The sequence below is a fragment of the Bubalus bubalis genome, chromosome 19, assembly GCF_019923935.1.
Source record: "Bubalus bubalis isolate 160015118507 breed Murrah chromosome 19, NDDB_SH_1, whole genome shotgun sequence".
Classification (NCBI taxonomy): Eukaryota; Metazoa; Chordata; class Mammalia; order Artiodactyla; family Bovidae; genus Bubalus; species Bubalus bubalis.
In genome coordinates, this window is record NC_059175.1 from 37,415,037 (window position 1) to 37,442,523 (window position 27,487).

Below are 27,487 nucleotides of genomic sequence, written 5' to 3' on the forward strand. Positions count from 1 at the left end.
CATCTGGAAATAAAAGAAGAATTTTTGTGAGTCTGTAGAAGTAACAATCAGGACTTCCTTGATGGTCTAACAATAAGACTCTGTACTTCCAATTCAGGGGGCCTAGGTTTGATCCATAGTTAGGGAACTAGATCCCACATACTGGAACTAAAAACCCTGCATACCATAATGAAGATGGAAGATACTGTGTAACACAACTATGACCTGGCGTGACCAGATAAATAAATACGGAAAAAAAAAGAAAAGAAGTAGCAATCACATGTCAACAGTGGCCTAACTCAAGAGCCTTTGGCCAACTGAGTTTTACCAGTTCCTGAAAGCTGTGGTTACTAAGGTTCTTCAAGGTCTCTTTCCAATACAGACTTCGGGTTGTATCTATCTGTGACTCTTGACCAAAAAGCTATGGTCTGATGGACAGAGGAAGATGTTAAACAACACCAGGGAGATGTAATCAGCAAAATCCAGAATATGGAAAACTGATTTTACATGACAAACAATCTGGTCTCTTCAACAAAGTACAAAAGAAAAGAGTGGGAAAGAGAGAGACAGAGAAAAGAGAAAGAACCTGTAGATTACAAGGTTTAAAAGATATGCAAAACAATCTGGCTTGATTCAAACTAACACACTGTATAAAGTGAGGGAGAAAAGAAATGGGGATTTTCTTTTGAAACTGATTGGATGATATTAAGGGATTATTGTTAATTTTTAAACAAATGATAATGAGCATTATAGTTATGTTTCAGTTCAGTTCAGTTCAGTTGCTCAGTCATGTCCAACTCTTTGTGACCCCATGGACTGCAGCACACAAGGCTTCCCTGTCCATCACCAACTCCTGGAGCTTGCTCAAACTCATGTCCATCGAGTCGGTGATGCCATCCAACCATCTCATCCTCTGTCATCCCCTTCTCCTCCTGCCTTCAATCCTTCCCAGCATCAAGGTCTTTTCCAATGAGGTAGTTATTCGCATCAGGTAGCCAAAGTCTTGGAGCTTCAGCTTCAGCATCAGACCTTCCAGTGAATATTTAGGACTGATTTCCTTTAGGATGGACTGGTTGGATCTCCTTGCAGTCCAAGGGACTCTCAAGACTTCTCCAACACCACAGTTCAAAAGCATCAATTCTTTGGTGCTCAGCTTTTCTTTATGGTCTTACTCTCACATCCATACATGACTACTGGAAAAACCATAGCTTTGACTGCTGCTGCTACTCCAGCGTTCTTGCCTTGAGAATCCCAGGGATGGGAGCCTGGTGGGCTGCGGTCTATGGGGTTGTCCAGAGTCGGACATGACTGAAGCGACTTAGCAGCAGGTCACTTCAGTTGTGTTTGACTTTGGGCGACCCCATAGACCACAGCCCACCAGGCTCCTCCATCCCTGGGATTCTCCAGGCAAGAATACTGGAGTGGGCTGCCATTTCCTTCTCCAATGCATGCATGCATGCTAAGTCACTTCAGTTGTGTCCACTCTGTGTGACCCCATGGACAGCAGCCCACCAGGCTCCTCTGTCCATGGGGTTCTCCAGGCAAGAATACTGGAGTGGGTTGCCATTTCCTTCTCCTAGCTTTGACTAGATGGACCTTTGTCGGCAAAGTAATGTCTCTGCTTTTTAATATGCTGTCTAGGTTGGTCATAGCTTTTCTTCCAAGGAGCAAATGTCTTTTAACTTCATGGTTGCAGTCACCATCTGCAGTGATTTTGGAGACCAAGAAAATAAAACCTCTCACTGTTTCCATTGTTTCCCCATCTATTTGCCATGAAGTAATGGGACCAGATGCCATGATCTTAGTTTTTTGAATGTTGAGTTTTAAGCCAGCTTTTCAGTCTTCTCTTTCACTTTCATCATGAGGCTTTTTAGTTCCTCTTCACTTTCTGTCATAAGGGTGGTGTCATCTGCATATCTGAGGTTATTGATATTTCTTCCTGCAATCTTGATTCCAGCTTGTCCTTCATCCAGCCTGGCATTTCTAATTTCATTTGTTTAGGGAAGGGTTATATTTTAGGGAAACGAATTTTCCTCTTTTTAGGCATACACGACTCCAACAGAAGCCAGACTTTCTCTCAGACTATAGAAAGTCCTTAGCCTGTATCCAGGAAAGATGATTTTCATTGTCATTCTAGAGCTAGAGGTTAGGGTAGAAACAGTGGAAGAGTTTCTCCAATAGTGAATCTATTTTCCCCACCTGTCTCTTGACTGCTGCTGCTGCTAAGTTGCTTCAGTCGTGTCCGACTCTGTGCAACCCCATAGACGGCAGCCCACCAGGCTCCCCTGTCCCTGGGATTCTCCAGACAAGAACACTGGAGTGTGTTGCCATTTCCTTCTCCAATGCATGAAAGTGAAAAGTGAAAGTGAAGTCGCTCAGTTGTGTCTGACTCTTAGCGACCCCACGGACTCTAGCCCACCAGGCTCCTCCATCCATGGGATTTTCCAGGCAAGAGTACCGGAGTGGGGTGCCATTGCCTTCTCTGCATATAAGTTAAATAAGCAGGGTGACAATATACAGCCTTGATGTACTCCTTTTCCAATTTGGAACCAGTCTGTTGTTCCATGTCCAGTTCTAACTGTTGCTTCCTGACCTGCATATGGGTTTCTCAAGAGGCAGGTCAGGTGGTCTGGTATTCCCATCTCTTTCAGAATTTTCCACAGTTTATTGTGATCCACACAGTCAAAGGCTTTGGCATAGTTAATAAAGCAGAAATAGATGTTTTTCTGGGACTCTCTTGCTTTTTTCATGATCCAGCAGATGTTGGCAATTTGATCTCTGGTTCCTCTGCCTTTTCTAAAACCAGCTTGAACATCTGGAAGTTCATGGTTCATGTATTGCTGAAGCCTGGCTTGGAGAATTTTGAGCATGACTTTACTAGTGTGTGAGATGACGCAATTGTGCGGTAGTTTGAGCATTCTTTGGCATTGCCTTTCTTTGGGATTGGAATGAAAACTGACTTTTCCAGTCCTGTGGCCACTGCTGAGTTTTCCAAATTTGCTGGCATATATATCTTTTGGAGTCTTTTTAAACAATACAAGTGTACAAGGCTCCTTCTGTTCTCCCCATACCAAAAAAACAAAACAAAACAAAACAAAACTAAGAGATTATATTAGTTACTATTAATTACCAAGAAGAGTGATTTTTCTCTCTCAAGGAAGTTGGGACTGGAAAAATTTAGAGAACCATTGATCTGGACTTCCTTTTTGGGTATTTTTTCAAAGTGAAGTCTACCTGATCATTCAACACAGTCAAGAATTGTTCTAGAACCAATTTGTTGGAATGAAGTTCCTGCAAGAGACAGGAATGCCTTTCGTCTTAAGAGACAAATAAATAAGCTGCAGAAAGGCCAGAGCCTTGCTCTTTATGATACTTTTCTATCTCGATTTTGTCAACCAACAGAAGGTAGGACTGTGTTTTTTCTTTGAGAAGCATAGGAATTTAAACCAACTGTCCATTTTTCACAATAGAGAAAATGAAAACCTCAGAGAATCGTTTAGCCATGAGCCAATCAGATAAATGTATCAGCTGAGATGGACTGTGAATGATTCAACTTTCATAATTCAACATAAGGAATATAATAACTGTACTGTACAATTAGGACTGTTCATTATATGTAGCAAAAAAAAAAGTTATCTGTAGTGTTTTCTAAAAAGGCTTTTGTTTTCATATTTTTTCTTCTACTGAAATCTTAATAACTCTTGAACCACAGGTCATTAATGAAGTTAGAGTCCAGAGAGATCAAGTCCTGCACTTCTCTCTATTGAATCTTTTCACAATGTCTGTGGAGAGAAAGAAAACCAGAGAGATTCACTGTGTCTAAAGATCGGTCACACAGGGGGTCTGCTCGTGCCTAAAAGTCCTTTCCAAGCCCCTCTTGTGGTGAGGCTGCACTGTTTGGAAGTGGACTTTGACTGTGCACTTGGGAAGCTGGGATCAGTAGCTTGGTGTCACAAGAAGGCCAAGAGGTTTATCTACAAGAACCCTGTGACATGGCCCATCAAAGCCATAAATACCTCCCAAGGGCAACTGAAGGTTGTAAGAGCCAAAATCTCAAACGACACAGAGGAGACAGTATGAAGTATGGTACAGAATGCCTTGGAAATTGTCCAAAGATCTGATGAACTATGGGGCAAAAACAGTAGATCTGATTTAAGAACAGTGTTCCAACTTATATTAGTCATCAGTTATAAAACAAAAAAATGGTTTCTTGACACAAATCACAAACTTCCTTGAAAAGTCCCTAAGTTAAAATTTTGAAAACTGAGTTTGTTGTTTCGAGTGGCACAGTCCTGACTACAGATAAAATAATCAAACATGTAAACCTTGAAAAATTTCCTTTCAACATTGAGACAGTGCAAACATTTAAAAAAATTTAATAACAGAAAGGTATTTAGCAGAATAAAATACAGTTTTTTGCATGTTTATGTGCTTGGTCCTCAAAAAAAAAAAAAGCCAAATGGTAAATTTAAGGCTGATTAATACCTGAATCAAAAGAAAATCTAAGTGATCACATAGAAACATAGAGAATGCTTCTTATAAACTCTGAGCACCCAAAGCCCATTTTAGCCTCCTCCACATGAAGGCTGTGATATATTAAAAATAAGGAACAAAAAACCCAGGAAGTTACTGTGATAAATAGCCATAAAAGAAACTGAGCTCTTTTAAAATATAATAATTGTTGGAACTGCTGCTACCTTTTCTCAAAAACTGTTTTCAGTTGTAAAAATAAAATGGATGATTGCGAGCTGGATATTTAAGGAAATAGCCTTTCAGTAAAAATCTGACCAAAATCTGACTTTTTCTAGTATTGACAAAAATCTCTTTCCATGAAAGAATCACAGATTCTATCTTATCTTTGGTGTAAGTAAACCAATGAGTAGATTGGCAGGAATAATGTGCCCAAGTAGAATTGATTAAATTCCTTTAATACATTTGATTTCTCTCTCTTTCTCTTTCCTGAGCAAACTTTGGAATCATTTTGAATGCCAAAGGTAATATTCCACTTAACAAAAGATATATTTGAATTTGAGTGTATCTTGATTGAATGTCAAAAATGAATACTTATTTGGAAGGATCAAGTATGCTTTGCTCCAGAGAAATTCATGGCAGCTAATTTTGCCTTTTGTATATTGAAAATAATTAAATTATTTCATTCAAGTCCTTTTAATAAATTGCATTATGACTGGCATGTGACTGAGAATAGAAGTTGGTTAACAGTGAGTGTTAGTTGAGTACTCACAGGACTCACAAAGTATTTTAAGAGGAAAATGGTCAAATTAGATTCTTACTTGGTGCTACAAAAGAAGAACCACATATTTCCAGTGGGGTAATTAAAAAAAACAAAGGAAAACCTAAAACTTAGTTATGCAGAATCATGAAACTTTCTCTGCACCGCCTGTGTGTATGAAGTAAGTAAGCAGAGACTAATTCCATTGCAACACTCACAAATGTGTAGTTTATAATGATATGGTGTCATAAGGAATCTGTATTTTACTAGAATAGATATATTTTGGCTAGTGACCCCAGGGCTGTGGACAGAAAGGATTTCAACAAAAAGTATGCCAAGGGAACAATTCTACCTCTGACCCTTACACTCCAATAGCCCAATAAACATGGATGGATGTAATATAAAATTTAAATTTAAATTCCTGCCCATGCTTTTGTTTCCTTCACGTAGCAAAATTTGTACTCCACCGAGGCAAGAACTTTTGTACCTGTAAAGTGTCAAGAAATCTTTTTCTCTCCCCCCAAAATACCCCTTTGGGCATTATTTGTGAGGATGCTTGAAATAGACATCCTGAAATAGAAAGTTTTCAAAGACTTAAGAACCACTTGGAATATTCTCCTTTAAGAGACCACAAATATGACACCACAGATTGTTTTCCTTCTAATATCCAAACCCATTTCCCAGCAGGGAGGTTAAACTGTCACTGTCAGTGTGTACACACAGATGCACAGGGCTGGGCCAGTGTGGACCTGTGGGGGAGCTGGACTGCAAAGCTTAATCAGAAGGGAGACGCACTGTCTGCCTTCATGCAGCTTGCACTTGGAGAGGACACTGGCCCAGAGCCACCAAAAGCAAATCACAGGGCTGCAGAATGAAGCTGACACATACCAGAGTGCGGTTTGTCTAACCACAAGAGGGGGCAGACATGACTAAACAATGTCTAACATTTAGATTTCCAAAGAGCTTGGGATATTTTGTTTATTTTTTGAGGGTTTTAATCTCATGGCCCTTGTGTGGATTTCAACACAGAAAGGATAATCTGAAACAGCAAAATAAACAGAGGAAACCAACTGTTAGTGAAACAAAAGCCAGCCCTTGTTATCAAGGATAGTCCATGTAATACTCTATCAGTGCTCTTTAAAATTCCAGACTTCCCTTGGTCAGACCAATAATCCATCCTGTCTCTGGCAGCAGCACCAATGTTGCCCTCTGAGACATCAACTTCAAAAGACCCAACAGACTTTAGTTTTCCCTTAACAATATAGCTTTGTTTCTTTAACGGGTGGTCAGTGGCTTATATTTTGCTTACACCAGTCTTTAAGGTTTTATTTAATAAAACGCAAAGGAATAATTTGTAATTATCCTGTACATTACTTATACATCTGTAAGAGTGTATCACCATCAATGCAAGAAATAGCTTGGGCTATATAATTCTATTCAGGCATAAAAATGAGCAATAACCAGTACCAAAACTAGCTCATCAAACAGAGGTAAAGCTCGTTCCTGGCAATTCAATAAATGAGATGGAAGCTGAATGAAACAACCCCCAAATTATTGAGAATGATCAGTTGGCAGGCTTCACTTTGGCTTTCTGATGGTCGAAAGGCAACAAAAGCCATTCTGCAAAGACACAGCTCAAAATTTGGATTGGAGGTCTTACGCATGCTTTAAAGGGAAAGATTCCTAAAAGAATGGAACTAAGGGGGTTCTTAAATTCCCCAAGTGCGAATACCTAAGGAAGCAAACACTTTCCTTCTGAGCTGAAAATAACTGACTTGGAATTATAGCTCACCATGCAAAGAATTAGAATGAATACATAATTCAATAGTATTGTAAAAGATCGGAACAGAACTTTCAGCAATGGGGGGCATTCTGTAAATTAAGATGTACCAGGCCACTGAAGCAGCTCATAAAAATCACTTCATACCAGTGAGATTTGTATCAGCACTCCAGTCTTAACATCTACATTCCTTGGAGGAATCCAGAGGATCTCTGGCTTTAGTCTGTCTCTTCCCCCACCCCCACACTCACCCCCAACCACCTCAGGGAAACCACAGGGGCCATTGAAGAATGTCTCAGTTTGGAGAGATTTTAACATTCTGGATAACCCAAGCATCTATACTGCTATTTCCAAATGTAAATCCAGGCACAGGGAGAAAGCTATCTGACTAAAGCAGATGTCCTTTGAAAGCTGTGTGTAAAAACTCTAGCGGTGGTAGATTAGATTAATAAGAAAACAAATATTTAGAATATTTAGACAAATATTTAGAATGTCTCTTTCAAAAGAACTAATATTAAAATAGCACATCTTGTATGACTGATTAATTTTTGCTATACAATAGAAACTAACACAACATTATAAAGCAACTATGCTTCAAACGATTGACTTAAAAAATCATATTTTTGGAGTGGAAGGTGAGAGGGAGGTTCAAGAGGGAGGGGGCATATGTACACCTATGGCTGATTCATGTTTATGTATAGCAGAAACCAATACAATATTGTAAAGCAATTATCCTCCAATTAAAAATAAAAAACCGGAAAAAAATTACATCTACCTTATTTTAAAAAATGTTTGTGTTTAAGATCATGTAACATAAAATTTACCACCTTAACTATTTTTAGATGTACAGTTGAGTGCTGTTAAGTATAGTCACATTGCTGTATCACCTGTCTTATTTTTTTAGTTAAGTTGATTTGTATTCACTATAAAGAAATGAATACAAACAAAAAGTTGTAATTGATGAGTCCACATACATTTTAAAGGATTTCAGCAATTATTTTAGTGCAACCAAAGATGTAATATTTGAACTTTATCTTTTTTGAAATGTAAAATTTAGTTATAATACAGGAATTACATATGACTTCAAAAGTTTTAGCTAAAACATACATCTTTTATAGGTAAAAGTTAAACAACAACAAAAAAAACCAACAAACATGGTTAGTGTTGGCAAGAATGTAGATAAACTGGAACCCCACCATGAGGCTGGTGGGGATGTAAGATGGTACAAATAGTACAAAACAGTCTGGCAGTTCTTCCAAAGTTTTAAGGAGAATTATTATATGTCCCAGGAGTTCCAGTCTGATGTATATACCCAAGAGAAATGAAAACACAGGCCCACGAAAGTTTACAGCAGCATTATTCATAAGAGCACCCTGCCTGTAACAGACAAAATCCCTGAAGTCTACCAAGTAATGAATGATAAATAAAGTATGGGATGTTCAGAAAACAAAATATCATTTGGCCATAAAAGGGAATGAGACACGAACATGCACAGCAACAAGGATGAACTCTGAAAGAACTAGTAACAAAGGACCATGCATTTCATTTATATGGAATCTCCAGGATAGACAGGCGCATAGAGAAAGGCAATAGTTTGGTGTTTGCGTAGGAATGGAGGAATGGGGTAATTGCGGGGAGGGGGGCAGGCGGTGATGGCTATGGAGTGTGGGTTTTTTTTCAGGGGGTAATAATAATGTTCTAAAATTTTAATGTGATGATGGATGCACAACTTCACGAATACGCTAAAAACCATTGAATTATACACAATAGGGGTAAATCGTATGTGTGTGAGTTACATTTCAGCAGAACTGTTAAAAAAAATTAAAAGCACCTTGAAATAAGATCAACCTAAGTCTACCAATACCAAGAAATAATTTTAGGAACGTCATATAAATAAAAACCTCTCTCTTTCTATTGTAAAGTAGGCTCCTATCATTCCAAAGTACAAGGGAAAGTAGTGACAGAGGCAAAGTTTGGCAACCAGGATGTTCCTAGCAGTTGAAAGTCTGATACACACTGCTACACATCCATCTTTCACAGATGCAAAATGTGCTTCTGTGGTGTATACAGCACTTTTCAGGCACTTGACCTCACTTGCTAGTTGTTAAGTTAGTGTTCAGATGTTTATTTAATGGGAAATTATAGAGTGACGTCAGTCACTTTCCCATAAAACATCTGTTTTCTGCTAAGATCAGATAATGATGCCACATGCCCAATTCAGAGGGAAAAAAATGAATAAAGTCAGTAGACCGAATTCTTTTGATTTTTCACTATAAATTTTTCTTCAGTATTTCTTGCCTCTACTTATGTGAATGCTAGCATAAAAATGACTTAAAAATTATGAATACCTAAATGATATTACCAACTTTGCAACTGTCAATCATGCTTTCGTTTAATAGCTTATACTATTTGTGGAAATACGCTTTATAGTTTTGTTTCTATACTGCATAAGAGTCATATTTTCTTACAGTAAATGTATTCCTACATCATTCAATATGTAAACATTTTGAATATACCCATGAGAGTGTTATGAGTTTCCAGTTTGTTATTCTTAAATATGTTTAAGAACTACTACATTAATGCCTGGCTTTAAGCCTAAGTATGCCAAAGGAATGCTTTCAGATATGTCATTATGCATAGGTCCCAAGATAAGACTACCAAATTCTATTCAAAAATAAAAAAGAAGGCAAGATTCTAGTATAAAAGTTACAAGATTCTAGTATAGAAGCTACTAATGTTTCCATCTTTTTTTGAAAAAAACCTTTTTATTTTATATTGGAGTATAGACAATTCATAATGTTGTGATAATTTCAGGTACACAGCAAAGCAACTCAGCCACATGTATTCATTCTTTCCCAAACTCCAAAATACTTAGTGTGTAGGTAAGGTATGCTGATATTAAGGATTTTATGGTATGCACCAACTCAAGAAAATTTTGCGATATTCCTTAAGAAAGTTAGTTCTAAAATAATTGAAACTTCAGCTCTTAGCACAAATTCCTCTGAGAACAATGTGTTCAAATTATAGCTTAACTAGAAATAATCTATGTAGGATACCATAAAGTACAGAAAGAAATTCTGAAAAAGTTGTAAATTACAAAGAGTAGAGGCAACAGTCAGACCAGAGTATTTTTCAGAGTCGGAAGAACTTTGGACAAAACACACAAAGTTATGTGTGCACACACATACTTGTATTGTGCTACAATGAAAAATTGTGTCCCCAAATTCCATAGCATCAACATTTTATTGCATCATCTTATACCAGAGATGTATCATGCTCTCTGGAAGCAGATTTTGGTAATTACTGTAAAGCAGTGGCAGAGAAGTTTGTACTACAAAAGGAAAGAACTTGGTTGGCAACACTTTTAAGTGACGGACAGCTCTTGGTGTGTGTGTGTGCGTGGGTGGCGGGGTAGGACATTATGGAAACATGAAACAAGTTAAAATTATCTTAAAATATCATTCCTGTCTTATCTGTTCTGGTATTTGCTTCAAAATAATCCAATGGTGGGAAGGAGTATAGGTGGGGGAGGGGATCTAAGGGTACTGCAGACAAGATTTGGGGTATGTATATATTTATAGTCTCCCTCAACCGCACTGACAAGTCCTGGTAATATAAATGTCATTTCAACAGGCGGAATCTAGGAAGTCTGCAATCATCTTGCCACCTTGCTCTTCCTTCTAAAACTCTTTCTAAATGGCTAGCCAAGAGCTTCTTCTGACTTGTTTACTTGCCCCCAGCATCACAGAGCTCAGACACTGGCCTCCCTTCATCCAGCGCCCTGTGAGAGGAAACCCCCTTGGTAATTTAGGGGAAGTTTCTTCCCTCCGAGAAAAACTCAGATGAAAACTCAAGTAATTGTTTAACAAATTAAACAAAGACGGCAAAACCTATTTCCCCATACATGGGAGTCCAGGAAATGGACATCTGAAAGCAGTCTTAACTGAAAATGTAGATGTTGCTGGGCTAGCAAAACAGGTTGCAATCATGGGTAGTAAACTGGCTTCCATCTGGGATTTTTGTAAAGATCTTCCGTGAAGAAGCTAAAAAGAAGTTTATCTTGCCTAGAGAAATGAAATTTGCACAAATACAAGACTCGGGAAGCTAGATTCTACACAGGCTCAAAATTGGGTGGATCATTCCAGCAGATCCATCCTTCAGCAGAAAATATCATCACCCCAAAAAGCCTTCTTTCTGCTTATCATGAAATACCCACTAAACACTGAATAAACAGAAGAAGGGGTGCTATCCCCTGAAGACATACAATCCATGACATTGTCACAGAAAGCCTTATCCAGCTATAGAACCTTTTCTCTTTCTGTCTCTATCTCTGTCTCTTTCTGCTGGCAGATACTCCAGCACCTTTTTACTTGGCTTTATGAGACATGCATAATTTATAACGGAAGGCAGTTTTCCCAGTCACTTTCAAGGTAAGCAGTTTTCCTAGCAGAAATCCATTCAAATCAAAGTTAATAAACTGGGTGTCTGTGTGTGTCCTTAAGCAGAAATTTCCAGTCAGGATTCATCCTCGCTCTACTGAAAACCATTATCATATCAGCAAAATAAAAGCATCTGTTTTCAGCACCATCCACAGACCTGCAGTTTCAGAGTGGTTTGAAAGAAATTACCAGATTGGTAACATAACCTGGGGTTGGGGGGTGGGGGGGGGTAAGGGTGGGGGTGGGGGTCGGGGATCTTTTTTTTCTTAGAGAATAATCTAACTTGAAAAGAAGCTTTAAATCTTTTTCTTTAATTTTATTAAAGAAACGTTCAAAAATGTCTTACAAACAGGAACTGATCAAAACTGTAGGCTACCTACCTTGAAGCTGCTGAAATTTCATAGATAAGAATTCCCAAGTCATAGAAGCCTAAGCTTTCTAGGAAAGCCTTGAGCCTGGGGCTTCTGATTTTTCAAGAACGGTTTGATTTTTACCACAAAAACTTCTCCACAAACTTCATTTCTGAGGGGTTAGGTGACCATAGGCTGAACCCCTCTGAGCCAGGGGTCTGTTGCAACTGATGACAACTGACCCAACCCTAGTCGGTATGAGCAGAGGACTGGGTCCGGTGACTGCCCCGACCTGGTCATGTGACACCTGGAACACTGGGTTCAACTCTGGGAACACAAGGGGATGTGGAAGGCAACCAGGTTGGTGAAGGGCCTAGGAGGACTGGGCACCTGAGAAGAACTGGCAGAAAAATTCGAGGCTGTGCTCAAGGGCTTTCCTGACACCGTCCAAACTGTCATCCCCTATTTCTCCCTGGACCTCACAGGAGACAAGTTCAACTTAAGTTTGGACCATGGACGCACAAAACTTTCAGGCAGCGGCTGCTGGCCGCCTTCCGGGGTGCAGGGGAGGGGGCTGCCACTCTGGGCATTGGAATGCACAGCACGTCCTCTCCCTGCCGTCCAGCTCAGAGGGACCCAATCTCCTGCATGCCCCACTGAGAGCCGGGAGAGAGGCTCTGCTCCCAAAGGGAGTTTCTGTGGCTGAAACCCCGTCAGGGTCCTCTTCCCTCTGTGGGGCCGCACATCCCAGGGTTACTTTTGCTGGGAGCTGCCCAGGGCCCAACCTCCGGCTCTTGTAGCATTTAATGGTGAGCCAAGTGTAAGGAGAACAACAACCTAAACAGCTTCTTCTCTGCTCGTAGAGTCGCTTCCTGACGAGGGAGCCTGAAAACTGGGGAGTACAGCTGGCCTGGGGTTACTCAGTCTCTACTTTGTCCCTCCCTGGGCTCTTCCTCCCTGCGTCACTGTCCCTGTCCACGCCACTGCTACTGCAAGTCTATCGCCCACCAGACTCTGAACTCCTGAAGTCAGGGATTTTGTCTTTCTCATTAAAAAAAAAAATTTTTTTTTTTTTTGGCTTGTGCCTTGAAGCATTCGGGATCCTACTTTGGCGACCAGGGATTGAACCTGTACCCCCTTCAGTGGAAGCCAGAGGCTTAACCACTGGACTGCCAGGGAAGTTCTGTGTCATCTTCCTGTCCTAGAACAGTGGCTGGTACATTAAAAAAAAAAAAAAATTTAAGTGCTTATTGAATGAAATTATTTGTGATGGAAAGGTAGATATTTTCTGGGACAGCTAGACTTAAATAATTTGGTCTACCTTTTAACAAAACCCAAATTTACTAAAAATAAATAAAGAGCATTTAGTTTCCCAGATTTCCTTTCTACAGGATGCAAAAAAAAAAAAAAAAAAAAAAAGCCAGGTGATCTCTTCAGCCCTCAGGTGGGTCTTCCTATTATATCTTACAATCTCTCTGTCTCTGTGGATGTAATTCAGCCTCCCTCCCCATGTTTGCCAACAGATCTAGAGAGAAAATGAAGCGGGGCCAACCTGTTGGCTTCAAATGAACTGGGCCAAAGTTTCTTTCTGGGTGGCTTGTTTCTAGGCTGCCAAGCATTGTGTCGAGACAGACTCCACTTGTCCAACTTTTGATTAGCCAGGAAGGCTCCGCTTGTGGCCTATAAGCAGCAAGTAGGTTTTGCTGCCCTGTGGATTCCAGGGTGCTGCACACTGGGGCCTCGTTGCTCAGTAACGACTGGGCAGTTGTATAACCAATGATAATATTTAGAATGATGCAGCAGTAATAAGGTCATCCCATTCCACATTGCAGGGCAGAAACCAATCCCTTCCAGTGGAGAGGAAGGAATTCTCCCTGGCTCCCAGTTGCTACTTGATTAACTTCATGGTTTCTTTAATCAACCTTTAATAGGAAAATGATGACTGTGAAGACCACCGACAAATAAAATGTAAGGAATCTGGAGGCTTAGTTACATGCCCCTAAGCTGAAGCTCTCTCTTCTTGTTCTAGAATTTTCACTCATACTGTGTGGACCAGGACAACTCTTACTGCTGCTATCCTTACCACCAGTAGCTACCAGTAACTGAGCACATACAACCTAGACAGCATATTAAAAAGCAGAGACATTACTTTGCCAACAAAGGTCCGTCTAGTCAAGGCTATGGTTTTTCCAGTAGTCATGTATGGATGTGAGAGTTGGACTATAAAGAAAGCTGAGCACCAAAGAATTGATGCTTTTGAACTGTGGTATTGGAGAAGACTCTTGAGAGTCCCTTGGACTGCAAGGAGATCCAACCAGTCCATCCTAAAGGAATTCAGTCCTGAATATTCATTGGAAGGACTGAGGTTGAGGCTGAAACTCCAGTCCTTTGGCCACCTGATGCGAAGAGCTGACTCATTTGAAAAGACCCTGATGCTGGGAAAGATTGAAGGCGGGAGGAGAAGGGGATGACAGAGGATGGGATGGTTGGATGGCATCACTGACTCAGTGGACATGGATTTGGGTGAACACCAGGAGCTGGTGATGAACAGAGAGGCCTGGCGTGCTGCAGTCCACGGGGTCACAAAGAGTGGGAAACAACTGAGCTAAACCGAACTGAACTGTGTGCCAAGCACAAATCCTCAGAACAGACCCATGACACAGATACCATGAATGAATTCATTTTACAGAGAATGAAAAGGAGGCTCAAAGACACTCCTCCCCACCAGAGATAGATATATTTCCTTCTTCAATGAAATGTATGTGTAGGGGGGAAAAGGAAAGAAATCTACTCTCCCTTTTCTTGTACATAAGCACCTGGAGTATTTCATCAAGGCCTCAGTGATACCCCTCAGCCACGACAATGTATCATTTGAAATAGTAAATTTTTCTTATGTGTTTTGGCTTTCATTTTTGCAAGACCTTCACAAAACCTTTATATGTCCAAGAACCAAGAATCGTCTAGCTCATTGCTTGCCCTCTCGTGTTAAATGAAATGACAAAACTTGAGATCATTCTTATTGTAGCTGTCTTTTCTTTGACAATAAGGGGCCATATTTTGAGGTTTACCATTTACTGTCTCTACTTCTGTTTTCTCAAGTAAGGGAGCCCTTTGCTGAGTGGAGCTTGTTGGCTTCACCTATACTGAAGTCCTATATTTCACTGAATTCACGGGTCTACAGATTTGGAAGATCGTTTGTCAAAAGGGATGCTTTCCCCTTCCAGAAAACTGTTGACACAGAAGATTTCTTGCAGGGTAAGAGATTGAGAAGGAATGCACATTCAGAATGAGAAAAGAAAGCACGAGTTTTCTGAAAAGATTCCAAAGTAAGGAGGAAGTGAGGTGGTAGCTATGTCTACACAGAGCAACCTGAAATGGAGTTTAACTATTATTTAGTGAATTTAATCAGGGTTAAGTCAGTCAAACCAACTCATATTTCTGGCATGAAATATCTAGTCTGGCTGCCTATCTTGACCAAATCAATAGAAATTGGTGCCAACTCCCCATTTTATTGTGTGGTATGTTGGCACAGATGTATTCCTTTTGTCCAAAAAAATAGGTACTTGAGTACAAATCTAGCTGTTAGGCTTTCTCCCGGCTTCTCTCTGGCAGCTTCTGGAATGCTAATACATACCCAGGATGTTAGGAAGGACTGAAATTTCAAATTTGAGAAAAGGAGAACATGGCTTACAGGGTCTCTAGTGCCAGAATTCACCAAGAGGGATGTTCCAAGCGTGAAAATCTAACTTAAATTTCTCAGAGTTTAAATGTGATTAAAAACATTCAGAACCAGGCTTCTCTGGTGGCTCATTGGTCAAGAATCTGCCTGCAGGTGCAAGAGTTGCAGGTTGGATCCCTGCTCCGGGAAGATCCCACATGCCGTGCAGCAACTAAGCCCGTGTGCCACAACTACCAACCCAGTGTTCTAGAGCCCGCGTACACAAGCCCACGCACTCTAGAGCCACTGAGCCACAGCCCCTGAGCCTGTGCTCTAGGGCCCAGGAACTGCAGCTACTGAGCCCACCTGCCACGACCCTGAGCCCACCTGCCGCAACACTGAAGCTCATGCACCCTAGAGCCCGTGCTCCACAAGAGAAGCCACAACAATGAGAAACCTGCACGCTGCACCTAAGGTTTCTCCACAACCAGAGAAAAGCCGGTGCAGCAACCGGCTGCCCAGCACAGCCTAAAATATATTAATTAATTAATTGAAGGAAAAACAACATGCAGAACCTTCTGAAACAAAATGCCAAATGCAGGCAATGCAGTAAGGGTTTCATGCATTCCAAGTTCTGTCTGCACAGACCCTGGGACTTTTGAACTTAAAGAGTGCTGAGTTCTCGTGTTCCTGATGGGGGCCGAAAAGGCCAGCATGGCCAGGACACAACACATTTATAACACAGAAGAGGGAGAGATTTTCCAACAGTTGCTTGTTTAGTGGTGTTCAGTTGCTGATTCCATGTTAAGCTTTGACAAGGAACTGCCAACCGTGGAATAAGGCAACATATGAAACCTGGCGATAGCTGATGCATGCACAATGCATGCACAAGTCTATCAGTGCATTCTTATAATTAATAGCAGCAACACTGAAACCTGAGTTCCAGTATTGGTGGCTCAAGTGTTGGACTGAGCCTGCAGATGTGCTTTGTTTGGCTTTCACTGTTTTGTTCTGTTACCTATGTCAATGTGTAAAAAAAGCTAGGTTCTGGACTTCCCTAGTGGTCCAGTGGTTAAGAATCTGCCTGTCCATGCAAGAGACATGGGTTCAATCCCTGGTCCAGGGAGATCCCACATGCTGTGGAGCAACTAAGCCTGTGTGCCACAGCTACTTAGCCCATGCTCTAGAGCCTGTGCTTTGCAATGAGAGAAGCCATTGCAATGAGAAGCCTGCTCCCCTCAAATAAAGAAAGCCTGTGCACAGCAAAAAAGACCCAGCACAGCCAAAAATAAATAAATTAAAAAAAAATCTAGGTTCTTATCAATTTTTGGATTTCTGGATTCTGTGGAAAAATTGGAAGATTTGGCCCTTGTTGACACATGGCAACAACTGGATGGAGTTGATAGCTTTCAGGTCATAATCACCTCCTTTCCTCCCTTTGTCTACACTGTTCTGCAGTGGGTCACTTTCCATTTATCATCACACTCATCCCTGCTACCTCTCCCACTGAAGAGAAATATTTCCCTGTATCCATGATTCTATCAAGTAGGAAAACAAAAAGGAGCCTGAAAGGGCAACTTCATATATAAAGATCCCTCACCTGCTTGGCCACCGGAGGCATTTGAGCTTGCTTTTCCATTCTAAAATATTGGGCCCTCACCTTGTCCTCTCCCAATATATTCTCCAGGAATGCTTCCCAACACACACAGAGATCCTCTTGTGTATGTGTAATTTGCAAAAGTTCCCCAAAGGGGACCTCCTTATTTACACTGGATCACACCCTGCTTTGGTTTAGAATCACAGCACTTCAAATCATGAAATAAATTCTTATTGAATCTATCATTCATTCCAATTGATCATAAGTATCTAGATTATCATGTAGCTTAGAAATTATTCCTTTGAGACTAACACCTTGAAAAGATCTTTAGCAAACGTAATTATGTCCCTTGCCTTAACAGTCCTAGAAAAGAACTGAGACTCTTGTAATGGTTCCAAGTGGTGGCATTCCCAACTTGCAATTACGTTACCTTTTAAGGTTCATTTTATACTGGTTGTTCAAGGTTTAAAATTCCTTTCTCTTTAACACCAGTATCATAAATGTTGATAATTTCTCCAAGGTTTGCACACAGTTTCTTTTTAACCAAGCAGAGGGACTGCCTCATAGTGTTGTTGTTGTTTTTTCCCTGAAAAATTACTCAACCAAAGCTCTTATTCCTGCAACAAAGTTGATGTATTAAGTATGAGAAAACACTAGGGAGTTCTACTTCAAAGGATTGCAAAGGGAACGAATATTTTCTCTAGTTGTACTGAACAAGGGCTCTCCTCTTATAAAGGGTAACACAGTGGGTTTTTTTTTTAAAGCACAATTATCAGAAAGCAGAAACCTCTAAACACTGGCCTCACCATTGAAGAGAGAGCATAAAGGAACACAGGCCCCTCAGTTTGCATCCAGGAAAACTGCAGGTACTCAATTCAGATTCCAGCCATAGGGTGGTGGGAAGGGACTCCCTGTTCCACTAAACAAAATGGCGGATATGAGTTCTGTCCTCTGAGTGCTTGCTGCAAGAACTTGCTTCCCAGAAAAATGGCAGCAAATGCATAATGAGGACGTGCCCTCACCTCAGTATGAATGTAGCTTCTCTGCTAAGAATCGTGGCCGGCTATGATTACCTCTGGTCAGCAATGGGCCAGACCGGTTTCAAAAAAAGTGCCCCAAATCATCCTGTCTACTTGACTGTTTTATGGGCAACTCATCCTCCAATGGGAGCTTTATGTACATGCAATCACTTGTTTGAAGACCTGGGCAAGTAGAAGCCAGCAGAGATTTGCAAGGCATTGGGAAAAAAAAGAAACTGACGTAGTTTCTGTTCCAAGTAATGGCCAGCCCTCCAAGGCATGAAGCAGTCAGAATCTTGCCTCAAGACTTTCGAGTTGTTCTATGGAGTTCTTTTTACACAGAGATCTTGAAAGGAGATTATAAACATCCTTGCGAACTCCCTGGGAGGTGAAAAGATGCTGAGAGCCAGCTCACAGAATGATCTGCCTAAGGGTGGACAGTAAGCCAAGGACGGAAAAGAAAACAGGGCCAGTAATACCTGAGGTCTGGGCTTGAGCTACAAACCCAGAAACCATCCTGCTGGGGGTAGTGTCTACGGATATTCCTTCTCCAAGTCAGAGATGTGCTGTGGGGAAAGAGAACAGTGGGCAGGGAGGAACGTACAGCAACATTTTTCTGAAATTTTTAGCTCTGTTCGTATTCACCAATCACATGTACTCTTAAACCGTTTCCCACGCAGGCGTAAATCGTTATTTGCGTTCATAGAGAATAAGAATCCTATCCTGCCAAGCTTCCACGCCTCGACAATCCAAGTGTCAACTGACAAAGTGTCTGGATGGGGAAATCTCCCACCCCCTCCCCATTCTCCCACCAGCGTAAAAGGCAACGGGGGTGGGGGACAATGGAGAAGTCATGCGGGTTCACCAGGAAAAGATACAGTGTTGGTGGCAGGAGAGTTGGTGAGTGTGTCGTGGGCATTACCTCTTGATGAGGCTTCCAAGAAGGCTCCCGCTCAAGTCGTGGTGGCTCTGAGAACAAGCATTCTTGCATCAATAGCTAATAGGCTGTCCAACCAGATGTTATCTGGGTGGGATAAGAGGGTGAGAAAACAGACCTGTTGTACGCTGTTGTCAACTACATCGCTGTGGGCAGAGAAGGCTGGTGGTGTAGTGTCTAGCAGGGTGCCTCTTGCATAGTGAGGCAGACCAGATTACGTGGCGGTTCAAATCCGTTTCCTCTTGTGATTGGTAAAATACGAGAGTTATAATCATTCATGCATTACTGAAGCCTCCTTTCTATCATTTTGAAGGGACTTTTATTTTCTAGAACAGAGCATGCATCCAGCAGAAACCTAAAGCGTTGGTTTTTCTAAGCGATCTTTGGCAATAAGCACACATGAAAAAACAAAACTGCATAGGGTACCTGTGACGAGACTGGAGATGATGAGTGGTAACACCAGCATCTGTAGCATCCTCATCAGGAGCTCCCCAGGAAAAGAGAAGTACTTGACTTCCCGGTAGCTCATTCTGTATGGTCGGAGGGTAAATCCAAGGATTGTACCTGAAGGAAAAAGAAAAACAAGGAAGAAAAGTTGAGCCTTTCTTGAAACTGTAACGAGCCTAGAAAAATATGCAAGAATTTGGCTGGTGATCATGCCTATCTAACAAGAATCAATTTATTTAAGCAGCAAATATTTGTGCTGCTTTGCTGCAAGGGGTGTTGCCTGTCTTTTCAACCATAATCTCAAAGGGTCTGGCAGAATTCAGGGCTTCAAAGAGTAGTTAGAGAAAAAAATGTTCCTGGTCTTAGCCAATGAAAAATTTCTTTGTCTAACTTGCAACCAATTTTGACATAGCCCAGGACAAAGTTATAAAGACTGGGGCATATCTAGGAAACAAAGCGTGTCCCCATACACAAGGCAATACAGGGGGAAAAGGCTTCTTATATTCAAGTTCCTTTGTAACAACAGATGTTAGAACTTCTGGCATAACTACTAATAAAGGGTAGTGTAATTTTATTTTTTACAATTAAAAAAAAAAACTCCTCTTGCTCACACTGTGAATCCAGTTTCATCATCCCCCTATCTACACCCCACACTTTCTGTCTACGTGGTCCTGATATTGCCTTGGCAACTATCCTGTACAGACTTGCTAGTTGCTGGCAGGAGAGGATTTCAAAATTACCACTTTTCCCAAAAATCTTCCCTGAAAAACTTAGGGGATAATAGGGGACAGAGAAAGCAATTTTTCCCTTAATTTGATTCTGCTCCTGGAACTTAAAAAAATATCAAATTGAAGTACTCTGTGGTGCTCTGGTGGTTAAGAATCTGTCTGCCAATGCAGGGAACATGGGTTCAATCCCTGGTCCAGGAAGATTCCACAGGCTGAGGGGCAACTAAGCCTGTATACCACACCTACTGAGCCCATGCTTTAAGGTCCATGAGCTGCAACTACTGAAGCCCGCACACCCAAGAGCTTGTGCTCTGCAGTGAGAAGTCACTGCAATGAGAAGCATGCAACTGCAACTCGAGTGTAACCCCTGCTTGCCACAACCAGAGAAAGTCAAGCGAAGCAATGAAGACCCGGTGGAGCCAAAAATAAATAAATAGAATCTTTAAATATTTATTAACTTTATATGCAAATCAAATTATGCATGATACCATTGGAAATGTTTAAAAATCAACAAATGTAGTGAATAAATTTACTCCCTCTCCCCTTTCCCTAATTAACTTTCCTGACTCCGCCTCAGTTCAGTTCAGTTCAGGCGCTCAGTTGTGTCTGACTTCCCGACCCCATGGACCACAGCATGCCAGGCCTCCCTGTCCATCACCAACTCCCAGAGTTTACCCAAACCCATGTCCATTGAATCAGTGACGCCATCCAACCATATCATCCTCTGTTGTCCCCTTCTCCTCCCGCCTTCAATCTTTCCCAGCATCAGAGTCTTTTCAAATGAGTCAGCTCTTCGCATCAGGTGGCCAAAGTATTGGAGTTTCAGCTTCAACATCAGTCCTTCCAAAGAACACTTAGGACTGATCTCCTCTAGGATGGACTGGTTGGATCTCCTTGCAGTCCAAGAGACTCTCAAGAGTCTTCTCCAACACCACAGTTCAAAGGCATCAATCCGTCGGCACTCAGCTTTCTTTATAGTCCAACTCTCACATCCATACATGACTACTGGAAAAACCATAGCCTTGACTAGATGGACCTTTGTTGGCAATGTAATGTCTCTGCTTTTTAATATGCTGTCTAGGTTGATCATAGCTTTTCTTCTAAGGAGCAAGCGTCTTTCAATTTCACGGCTGTAGTCACCACCTGCAGTGATTTTGGAGCCCAAAAAAATAAAGTCAGCCACTGTTTTCATTGTTTCCCCATCTATTTGCCATGAAGTGATGGGACTGGATGCCATGATCTTAGTTTTCTGAATGTTGAGCTTTAAGCCAACTTTTTCACTCTCCTCTTTCACTTTCATCAACAGGCTCTTTAGTTCCTCTTCACTTTCTGCCATAAGGGTGGTGTCATCTGCATATCTGAGGTTATTGATATTTCTCCTGGCAATCTTGATTCCAGCTTGTGCTTCTTCCAGCCCAGCGTTTCTCATGATGTACTCTGCATATAAGTTAAATAAGCAGAGTGACAATATACAGCCTTGATGTACTCCTTCTCCTATTTGGAACCAGTCTGTTGTTCCATGTCCAGTTCTAACTGTTTTCTCAAGAGGCAGGTCAGGTGGTCTAGTATTTCTCAAGAGGCAGGTCAGGTGGTCTAGTATTTCTAGATTTCTCAAGAGGCAGGTCAGGTGGTCTAGTATTCCCATCTCTTTCAGAATTTTCTACAGTTTATTGTGATCCACACAGTCAAAGGCTTTGGCATAGTCAATAAAGCAGAAATAGATGTTTTCCTGGAACTCTCTTGCTTTTTCGATGATGTTGGCAATTTGATCTCTGGTTCCTCTGCCTTTTCTAAAACCAGCTTGAACATCTGGAAGTTCACAGTTCATATATTGCTGAAGCCTGGCTTGGAGAATTTTGAGCTTGACTTTACTAGCGTGTGAGATGAGTGCAATTGTGCAGTAGTTTGAGCATTCTTTGGCATTGCCTTTCTTTGGGATTGGAATGAAAACTGGCCTTTTCAAGTCCTGTGGCCACTGATGAGTTTTCCAAATTTGCTGGCATATTGAGTACAGCACTTTTACAGCATCATCTTTCAGGATTTGAAATAGCTCAGCTGGGATTCCATCACCTCCACTAGCTTTGTTCATAGTGATGCTTCCTAAGGCCCACTGGACTTTGCATTCCAGGATGTCTGGCTGTAGGTGAGTGATCACACCATCGTGATTATCTGGGTCATGAAGATCTTTTTCGTACAGTTCTTCTGTGTATTCTTGCCACCTCTTCTTAATATCTTCTGCTTCTATTAGGTCCATACCATTTCTGTCCTTTATCGATCCCATCTTTGCATGAAATGTTCCTTTGGTATCTCTAATTTTCTTGAAGAGGTCTCTAGTCTTTCTAGTTTTCCTCTATTTCTTTGCACTGATCACTGAGGAAGGCTTTCTTATCTCTCCTTGCTATTCTTTGGAACTCTGCGTTCAAACGGGTATATCTTTCCTTTTCTCCTTTGCTTCTTGCTTCTCTTCTTTTCACAGCTATTTGTAAGGCCTCCTCAGACAGCCATTTTGCTTTTTTGCAATTCCTTTTCTTGGGGATGGTCTTGATCCCTGTCTCCTGTACAATGTCCCGAACCTCCATCCATAGTTCATCAGGTACTCTATCAGATCTAGTCCCATAAATCTATTTCTCACTTCCACTGCACAATCGTAAGGGTTTTGACTTAGGTCATACCTGAATGGTCTAGTGATTTTCCCTACCTTCTTCAATTTAAGTCTGAGTTTGGCAATAAGGAGTTCATGATCTGAGCCACAGTCAGCTGGTCTTATTTTTGCTGACTGTATAGAGCTTCTCCATCTTTGGCTGCAAAGAATATAATCAATCTGATTTTGGTGTTGGCTGTCTGGTGATGTTCATGTGTAGAGTCTTCTGTTGTTGGAAGAGGGTGTTTGTTAACCCTTGACCCCTAAAATGTGCCTATTCCATTATTATGAATATTTTCAAAAATTTTGCACTGTTATTACTAAAACATGTGAGTTATAGAGAAGTACTGAGTAGTCTAGAGGCTAAAGGTTGGGGAAGTGAATACTGTGTAGACACAAGTTTTTCCAAAGGAAGCAATCTTTCCTTTAAGGAAACTGAGCCATCCTAACTTCTTATGAAATGAGACACAAAGTTCATTTCAGTTGTTACTATAACTTCCAATTTCAATTCTTGGATTCCAGCAGCAATGAAGTATCCATTTGATTACATACTGTGATACCCCAATCATGAGCTGAATCTATGATATCCTAATTATGAGCTGAATCTATGTTTACTAGAAAATCCAGCTGACCCAGTTTTCAAGACCTTCAGAAAAATATTTATTGCTTTCCCTCAGTATAACAGTAACATGTTTGATATACAAAAGTTGATTGGGAAAAGGTAGAAAAGTCCAGGCAAAACCCTGCTTTTATTTGCTTTGCCATTTAAACAGCAAATAGCTAATGCTTGGAGAAGGAAATGGCAACCCACTCCAGTGTTCCTGCCTGGAGAGTCCCAGAGATGGGGGAGCCTGGTCGGCTGCCGTCTGTGGGGTCGCACAGAGTTGGACACGACTGAAGTGACTTAGCAGCAGCAGCTAATGCTTATTGAGGTCTTACTATTTGCTAAACATTTCTGTTAAGTGCTTTACCTGTATTTAGTCACTAAGTAGTATCCAACTCTTTTGAGACCCCATAGACTGTAGCTTGCTGGGTTCCTCTGTCCATGGGGTTTTCCTGGCAAGAATATCAGAGTGGGTTGCCATTTCCTTCTCCTTCCTTTCCTGGCCTGTATTAGTATATTTAATCCTCAAAAAAAATCCCAGGAATTATGTACTAATTTACCACCAATTTACTCACAGAGAAATTTAATCACAGTGAACTTAAAACATGCCCAATTTTAATAGCTCTTCCATATCAAAGTTGAACAGTCACTGAAGTGGCAGAGCTGGGAGTTAAACCCAGGCAGTTTGGACTCAGATCTCCTGTTCCTGACTACATTTCATTCTCCTGCCTCTTCAGTAGGGCAGACAACCACTGTTAGTGCTTCTGTGAGTTTCCTCCCAGAATGTTCCCATACAGAGTGAAATATATTGAAATCACGAAGACAATACTTTTCCATATACTGTTACTATAAACAACACTTTTAAGCCTCAGGATAACAGATCTAATGATTGTATCAAAATGTACCTAATATTTTTTTTTGTTGTCACTTTGTTGTTTCACATTTTTTACTTTATGAAAAACTCCATTATGAATATATGAAGGCTGGTTTTTTCCTAGGAATATTTTGCTTAGCGTGGTTCAGGGAAAGGGAACCTGTGTGTTAAAGAATCTGGCTACCAGGTGGGAAGAGGAGAGATTAAGGTAAGAGAGATTAAGATGTATAAACTTGCAGTTACAAAATAAATGAGTCATGGGTATGAAATGTACAGTGTGGGGTAATATAGTCAATAATTATATAATATCTTTGGTAGAATGACAAATAGTAAGTAGGCTTACCATGAGGACCATTTTAAATGTATGGAAATACTAAATCACTATGTTGTACACCAGGAACTAACATAGTGGTGTAGGTCAATCTCACTTCAAAAACAAACTCATGGAAAATGAGATCAGAATTGTGGTTACATGAGGCACGGTGTGGGTGGAAGGAGAATTAGAGGAAGGTGGTCAAAAGCTACAAACTTCCAGTCATGAGACAAAGAAATACTAGGGATGTAATGGACAACATGATAAATTAACACTGCTGTACTTATATGTGAAAACTGTTAAAAGGGTAAATCTTGAGTTACCACAAGCAAAAAAAAATTTCTATTTCTTCAATTTTTGTATCTATAAGATAATGGATGTTCACCAAACTTATTGTGATAATCATTTCATGATGGAAGGAGAGCAGACCAGTCAATCCTAAAGGAAATCAGTCCTGAATATTCATTGGAAGGACTGATGTTTAAGCTGAAGCTCCAATACTTGGTCCACCTGATGTGAAGAGCCAACTCACTAGAAAAGACCCTGATGCTGGGAAAGACTGAGGGCAGGAGGAGAGGGGGACAACAGAAGATGAGACGGTTGGATGGCATCACTGACTCAATGGATATGAGTTGGAGCAAACTTTGCGAGATTATGAAGGACAGGGAAGCCTGGTGTGCTGCAATCCATGGGGTTGCAAAGAGTCAGACACGACTGAGTGACTGAACAACAATAAGTCAAATTATTATCTTGTACATCTTTGTGGGGGTTATGGGGCCGAGCTGTGTGGCTTGTGAAATCTTTGTTTCCTGACCAGAGATTGAATCCTGTCTCTCAGCAGTGAAAGCTCAGAGTCCTAACCATTGGATCGCCAGGGAATTCCCACACTGTATATCTTAAACTTACATGGTGCTGTATGTCAATTATATCTCAATAAAACTGGAAGAAAATAAAGTGTATGACTACCTCAATTCATGCTATCAATCTGCTTTCTCAATGGGTTAGCTCAGCAGTTTAATTCATTAGTGAACAAGATGGCTTATTTCCTATACCTCTAGGAACACAGCATTATAAAAAATGTTTAAAAGAAGCAGAATTTTTGAATGAGAGGAGAAAATAGTATGCACATTTGTTTTCTTTTGAATTTACTTAATATTTAGTGATCTTTACCATTCCCTCAATTGTATTTTCATCAAGCATTTATTACATTTTGATAGTTTAAGAGTTTATGTATGTGTGTGTATATTTGGTATATATTCTTTATGTAATAGAGATAGTTACTTTCTGCCTATATTTAAAATGGTATTTGCTAGAACTACTTTCCTAATTTACTTGCCATATATTATTACTTAAAATATACAGGTATTCTACTTTATAAAACAATGTCTACACATCTTTTTTATTAGATGATCTTTTCAAGAGTTATAAACTTAATTTCCCTCCCAAGTTTGAGAAATCTTTAATATATTTTTCCTTTTTAGATAGTTCACTTGGTTTTAAAATATTGAACCTTTAATCTTCCTGGAACTTGGTTTGGGGTAAAGGATTTTACTTCAATTTTCATTGTGCATTATTTGATACAGCAGTATTAACAGCAGATAGATATTATAAAAAGCTCTGGTTATATCTGTTTTTTTTCCTACTTATTCATATAAAGGTTGTTACTAGTTTAAATGCTTTATCTTATAAGTATGTAAATAAATAAATATTTAAAATTTTTACCTTACTTCCAAATCAAATTTACACTGGTATTGATTATGTTTTGTGACTTTTGTTTAAATGCATTTAAACACTGGTCATTCAATTGTAACAAAAAATATGCACAGTAAACATGAGAAACTCACTTTGGTCTTCTGGAATTTGACCATACCAAGCTAGTAGGAATTTTAGATATCCTTCAAGCAACAATTTAAGAATAAGCTTGGCTTTACAAGTTCATTGCTAAATTCATGTATTTACTCATGTATTGATACAACAATATTTCCAAGGGTAGGTAGGATCCTGCCTAGTTCAGAAAATTTAAATTATAATTTAGAAAAAAACTAGCAAGATAGCTTCTCTACTTATGATATAGGTTCTGAGAGCAAGAGACAAGCTAGTGTAGATGAAAGAAGGGATTATTCTTTCTAAATATTAGGTACATTTGATCCCACTCCCCAGAGTCCAACCATTGCCAACACTGATTCTACTCTGCTCTCAACAACCAGTTCAGCTGTATCTGCCTCTTTCTTTCTGAGTGCTCCATGTACCTCTCTTCCATTTAGCCTGCCTAAAGACAGTTCTCAAATGCACCTGACCTCTGGGTCTTCAAGCATCTCTAAATCGTAGAAGCAACTGAGTACTAAGCTTTGATCTGCTGAAGATGCTGCAGAGGTACCCAGCACATCTTGGAACCTTCCATAGGTCCTCTGACTTGCTGAGGGTCCTACAGTATGGTTATTAAGCATCAAGTCACTTTTTAAAATGGTTACACCAAGTCCTTTTTTATGGAATGATTTAACTAAACTTAAATAGAATTTACTCATTAAAGCAGCCTGCCTTTTCTTTCCAGGGCAGACATTTTAATCCTTGGAAACCATCAGTACACAAAGGTAGGAAAGACATGAAAAGAAAACATGCTTCAGATTCTCTCACTTAATGATATCAGTCTTGAGCACGTGCAAGATGCCACGTTCTCACAAGCACAGATACCATGGAGGCCAAGACTAGCACTACCTATATCTCAGATGAAGAACCGGTCATCAACAAGGTTGGTAAACTGCCAAAACCACAAACCTGTGTAGATAGACCACCTTATGAGTGGTCAAGTTCTTCAAGGTCAGCTGAGTGGCTGAGCTGGACTTCACACCCAACTCCAGGGCCCAGATCATCACCCACTACGCTGTACTCAG

General features: G+C 40.4%; 1 protein-coding gene across 2 annotated transcripts in view; it reads right to left on the bottom strand.

The window, feature by feature from the left end:
- SLC1A3 (solute carrier family 1 member 3) overlaps positions 1 to 27,487 on the bottom strand; it is an 80,487-nt gene that overhangs the window by 36,257 nt on the left and 16,743 nt on the right. Inside the window, exon 3 of one of the 2 annotated variants that reach the window (XM_006059555.4) lies at positions 19,416 to 19,553. In XM_006059555.4, the coding sequence (XP_006059617.1) occupies positions 19,416 to 19,553 (138 nt within the window). Of the gene's footprint in view, positions 1 to 18,974; positions 19,077 to 19,415; positions 19,554 to 27,487 lie in introns of those variants that run through there. The other variant, XM_044932707.2, reaches the window with a different exon arrangement.